This window comes from Lepidochelys kempii, chromosome 15 (assembly GCF_965140265.1).
Source record: "Lepidochelys kempii isolate rLepKem1 chromosome 15, rLepKem1.hap2, whole genome shotgun sequence".
Classification (NCBI taxonomy): domain Eukaryota; kingdom Metazoa; phylum Chordata; order Testudines; family Cheloniidae; genus Lepidochelys; species Lepidochelys kempii.
In genome coordinates, this window is record NC_133270.1 from 10294865 (window position 1) to 10300864 (window position 6000).

The 6000-nt window shown below is 45.1% G+C and overlaps 1 protein-coding gene across 1 annotated transcript in view; it reads left to right on the forward strand.

Moving 5' to 3' along the window:
• TMEM233 (transmembrane protein 233) overlaps nt 1-5737 on the forward strand; it is a 28659-nt gene extending 22922 nt beyond the window's left edge. The window contains exon 3 of the mRNA XM_073313411.1: nt 3692-5737. Within this exon, the coding sequence (XP_073169512.1) occupies nt 3692-3703 (12 nt within the window). The 3' untranslated portion in view covers nt 3704-5737. The remainder of the gene's footprint in view (nt 1-3691) is intronic.
• Nucleotides 5738-6000: the final 263 nt, after the last annotated feature.

Here is a 6000-nt window from a genome sequence, read left to right on the forward strand (position 1 = left end):
TTTCCTTCCCTGTGTACACAACCCCTTCCACTCCTTCGGTATGTAACTGACACTCACACAGACTTGCTAAAATGTAACTTGAGCCACTGCTTACCTCACCACCAAGTTTAGCCCCAAGTGTGACGCTAAAGGCATTTTATCTAGGTGAAAAAAGCTGTGTTTGCCCTGCAGGAGCCAATACCCCCTAAGACCTAAACAGGGATCAGTTCCCTTCACTCCGCGTTAGGCCATCACTACGCCATAATGTGGTTCGTCAGAGTGAACGGGATGTGTGCCAATGTCGGACCTGCTCATCATGGGCCTGAGCTAACGTCCATTGCAGTTGACGAGTCTTTCCACCAACCTTAGAGGGATTTGGGTGAGGCCCCATGTCACCTGCTGGTGCGTGCAGCCTACCAAAGCTCTAATCTCTGCCCCAGCAATAGTGAATGGGGATTCTTCTTTGGTGCAGGGGACAGAGACCTGGATCTGTGGAGCAGAGGGTCTTACAGTTCTGTTCCTGCTGACAACCGTGCAGTCGAGGCAGCGACAGATTTCATTCCGGTCTCACTAGCCACAGTGAGGACCCAGACTCCTGAGCTCAGGTCACAGCAGTGAAATGAGGGAGGCCCCAGTTCACCAGTGTTTTCTTTTTAAAAGCATATTTATTTATCATATTTATGCTATGCTCGAAAGGGAGACCCCTCGCCCTCTGCAGCAGGACTGGATTGGCTCCTGATTCTGTGATTAATCTGTGATTTTATACAGCCTTTTACGGTCCTTATTTTTAAAACCACTGCAGTTTGACTCTAACATGTGTTCAAGATGAGGGCACCGCTGGGAGCAGAGTTAGAGATCAAATTTGTTTTGTTTTCCCATTAAGCACTGAAACGTGCCCGCTAAAGACCAGTTCTTTGGTACGGGTCTCCGAAGGGATTTACTAGTCAATGTAAGTTGGAGAGAGCTGAGTAGAAATGTGGGGAACCACTAAGCACTGATACAGCAAAGTAAAAACACTCACCTGGATGTATAGACCTGACTGAAATACAGACAGCCTGAGGATGAGGAGGGGTGGCCAAAATATTAAAGGGAAGGAATTCAAGGGGTTCCTGCCAATGGACAGGCACTCGGAGCTGTTTTCATTCACATCAACAGCTCATCCTCCCAATTTGTCAGGAACCAAGCTGCCAAAGGGCGGATCGAGTTTCCAGCTGGTGGATGGACACATGAGGAGGGCAGTCTGTATTCAGCTTCTTTAGAATTTCATCCCAACTGTTAGGATATTTTAACATTCACGCAGAGGAGCGAGACCTTTTGACTCGCCCTTTAATCTCTGTTTAGACGGCGCTTCACCCCATGCAAGTCCCAGAGAGCTTTCAGGAAGTAACCGCTTCCCATGGCTCATAGAGGAAATATGGGAACAGTCAGGCTTTCTAAAACCATTAAAAGTACTAGTCCTTTCCCTTTTAACGATCATAGGGCCTCAGCTAATCCACAGACATTATGATTTAGTGTTGGGCAATCCCTGCTGGAAGGAACAGGATTAAGCAATTATGCAATTGGCAGGCACAGTGTACACTGAGATCTTTTCTTACTAATTTATCAATTACTCTTCGGAAGGAAAAGATACCTAACAATAATACTCTTCACTTCCGTAGCATTTTCCACCTGAGGCCCTCTAAATACTTGACAATCATGAGTGTATTAAGCCTCACGGGACATGACCATGCAGCCCATGGCAGTGAGCTCCCCACCCAGGTCGACAGACTTTGGGCTTGCAGGGCTCATGCTAGTGGTCCAAAAATAGCTGTGTAGACAGCGCTTTGAAGTTGCTGCTGAGGCTGGAACTCCAAAGCGTTTTCTATACAGATCTTTTTAGAGCACTATCGTGAGTCCCATTAGTACAAGTCTCTTCACCCAGGCTGGGAGGTTCACTGCCCCAGGCTATGTAAACATACCCTTAATGACCCTATGAGTCTTGAAATAATTATATTCTCCATGTTCCAGATGGGATAAATTAAGGAGCTGCAAGATGACGTGACTTGCCCATGGTTACACAGTGAGTCTCTGGTAGAGGTGGGCACAGAACCCAGATCTTTTCACGCACTGTTCTGGTCTCAGACTGCTTGACCGTGCATCCTCCTCCAACATTAATGTCACTGTGATGTTAACCACACATCCATCCCTCCACAAATGCCTTCTCCCAGCCCACAGGCATCACGTTAAAGGTATTTATAAACCAAATAGCATAGTTGCAAGGAGAGTCCAGGCTGTTCAGTGTTATCAGCATTCTGACAGGAGGATAAAGAACACACCTAGGGCAGGGTCTCCAAAGTTTGGCTAATTATTATTATTTGCATTCCTGTAGCACCAAGGAGCCCTAGCCAGTGACCAAGGCCCCATTATGCAAGGTGCTGGACAAACAGAACAAAAAGGCGGTTCTTTCCCCAAAGAGCTTCCAATCTTAGACAAGACACAATGGATGGAGACAGACATGGCTGCAGCTTCCCTCCTATTTATTAATGGAGTGGCCTATGTAGCCTGAATGCTCAGACCTGTGAACTCTGCAGCCTGCACCTCTATCTAGAAGACAAGGCTGGCTGCAAATTGCTGTTTTCCATAAGCTAAGGGAAGCCCCAGCTCTTGGCAGATTGGTAGTGAAGCCCCTTTGATTGGGCACAATTTAGGCACCCCAGCAAAACTTAGGGCAAGCCTGATAGTCCTTATTTATCTTTAGCCTGGTCCTGAGAATTGCAGAGAATCCTTTTAAGTCCTGACTCAGGTAGCCTTCTCTCCAGCCTTAAGAGGAGATTTCCCTGAGTAAGAACTGAATAAAAAATGATGGCCCAATTGTTTCCCTCAGACCTGTGCATGGGGGGCACCCTCTGCACCAGATGTTGCCCTTTCCATGGAGGACCGGACATAGTCCTGCTCGGTGCCCAGCTAAAGAGTAAACACAGTCTGAGGCTGCATTTACTGTTTCGTGGAGCCCCCTCTTCCATGCTTGGCATCTCCTTTAAGGCGTTCCTGGGGCAGCTGCTTGTGGGGAACATTATGGAAATTGTCCAGAAAAGAGGGAGGGGGATCAACAGAGAGCCCAGCTCCCTTGAGTATCCTGTGAGATCAGAATAACCCTTGGGGGAGCCATGAGTTCTGAGGGCCACAGCTGCTGTTTCTCTGGGGAGCAGGCAGGCCCTGCCCTCAACACAAGAATTGGGAGGAAACCCCATAAAGGGAACCTCTCAGAGTTTTCCTCCCCTACCCATGCCCCACAGGAGGGGCGATCAGGCCTTGAATAAGGACCTTGACAACCCATAATGCATTGCCACAATATCAGACATTGGTGTCACCTGCAAAACCATGTTCTTGCCTGGCTGATTTTTACAGTTTAAGGCGAAAGAGCTCCTATTGCCCATTTCCAAATGTTGACTCACCCCTTAGCAAACATTAGACTGTTTCCTGGCAATCAGGCGATCCTAGCCTACACTGATTTAGGTAACCCTGATTAAAAATTCAGGTCTGACTGAGAGTAGACTGATGCCAATGGAAACATAATGCTTTGCTTCAAAAGTACATTGAACCACTAATCCACTGGGATATTTGTTTAATAGGAACAAGCACCATTAAATAATGCATCCATTAGGCCTGTAGAATGAATAATTTAAATGCAGATCTCTCTCTCTCAAAAATACATGTTTTTGTGCCATTGCAGCATGCTCTCTGAAGACCAGGACTGACCATGAAGGATTATCATTATCTAAACCTCTGGGAAGGAAATGTGTGAAGAAGAGGGGGAAAAATCCTTCATTCCAGACTGTTAGATTTGACCCTCCAAGTCCCTCTCCAGAGGCAAGTTGCTGGTGGATGAACAAATAGTCCAAAGTTAGCACATCAAAGTGGTGTGACCAGATGTGCAAAGTTATTTATTTGAAAAAGAATCTTGGTATAGAGCAATGCACACCCTCCTATGCTAATGTACGGTGGGGTCTTGGTCCTTAGTGACCGACTTTACTTTCTCTCGTATGTAGAGGGTGCCCTGAATCCATGGGTGTTCACTGGTTGAACTTAGTGACACAAAACCAACTGTTTACAGCACATGGTTCATGGCCTCATCCTAAGCCCGGTGAAGCTAGTAGTCTGACTCCCATTGACATCATGGGGCTTTGGATTGGGCCCTGAAAGATTTGTATAATAATTTAAAATTGCCTCAGCATATAATCATACTAAATAACGAATTTATGGTCCGTTTTTATCTGCTATAGAATCACCCTGAACCTGCAGTTCTTTCCTTCTGAGTCATCCCGAGCTTTTCCGTCTTTCACCTGGGTTTTTTTTTTCCCAACATCTGAAGGCTGATTTCAATCACTTGATTATGAAGGGATTCTCTTGTCCCATGTTGTGAGTCTATGTGCATTTCCTCCAAACGATCTCTCACATCTGTTGTCTTGTATTGTTGAGCCACCTTGCATTGTCCCCCCTCCTGCTTTGAATGTGCACTAAGCATCTTTTCCTCTGCCGCGCTGTGTCTATAAGCACATTTTCTCTTCTTTTTTTTTTCTGGCAAAGTAGGTGCATTTTAGTCGATGTGCTTGTCAGTCCATTTTTTACAGTGTCTCTAGCAAATCAGTTCATCGGATTGTGCCCCACTTCATTAGTGTTTGTGTTTAATTCACCAACTCATCTTGCCACTATCGTTTGTATGTCAGCGCACTTATCAAAAGACAGATCCTGCCACCCTGGGCGATGCTGAGTAGCATCGGACTAACAATACAACGGCCTGCTCGCAGAGTGAGGTACTGCTCAGTAAGAATGGGGATACATCTACACAGCCCAGGGTAGAGAACCTCTCAGCCTGGGTCAACACCCTCCAGCTAGCACTAACAGTATAAAAATAGCTGTGTAGACAACGCTTTGAAGTGGCAGCTTGGGCTGGAGCTTGGAGTCGGAAGCCTAGGGAGGTGGTGGGCTTGCTGCCAGGGGCTGTGTAGATGCACCCTAAGGAGGGCAGGTTCTGCCTCTAAACAAATACCAGAATGCAGGACAATACAACTGCACTTTCTTAGCTGAAAATTTAAGAGAACAAATTTGTTTTTTTAAGCAAAATAATCCATGCCCCAGAAGGATGAAGTGCAGTAAAGGTTAACATGGAGGGCCACATCCTCCACTGGGGTAAGTCGTTGTAGCTCCGTTGACTTCAGTTATTACTACGACTTCAATTTACACTCATTCTCCTCTGATTCACAATGGTGTAACTCAGGAGTGAATCCACTGAAAAGAGTTGGATTTTACCGGTATAAAACAGGCATAAATGAGAAGAGAGTAATGCCTGGAATGAATACAGCTACGCTGTTGCAAAGGAATAATCTTCAGAAACCTGTGCCTGTCAAAGCAGACATCCGGCAACAGAGTGTATTTTCTGTGCACTGAGATTAGGTTTTTAACAGAATTGTACTGTGGGGTTTTTTGTTTGTTTCTGCCTTCATGGTGGCCAATTTCTGTTTTTTCATTGAAGTCAGTGATGTAAATTCTGTTCTGAATGACACTAGTATAAATCTTGAGTCATTCCACAAAGTTGATTGATTCACTCAGGATTTACACTGGTAGAATTTGCCCAATTAGGAGTTTGTATGCCACTGACTTCAGTAATCCAGGAACTGCCCCATTCTGAACACTTCTTAATGATTTTTGGATACTGTTTCACTGATTACAAATGTTTTGTAGCTTGCATTATTATCAGGTGTAAAAAAATTGTCATTGAGAGGCAGAATAAAATTGGTTTTAACTAATCATGTTCACACTAGTGTGTGGAAAGTGTCTTTCCTAAGGTTCCTTGTCACTCATTTTTTTATTATTATTATTTTAATGATTAGTTTGTCTTTTTCAAACCACTTCAGAGAAATTAGGTCTCAGAATAAAAGGAACCAGGCCAAGAACAAAGGGTGGCCTGGCTTATTTGGTGCTGCTCACGCATTCCAGGGTGAAGAGGATCTTCTGTTTTCAGAGCAGATGTAAGTTTTAATT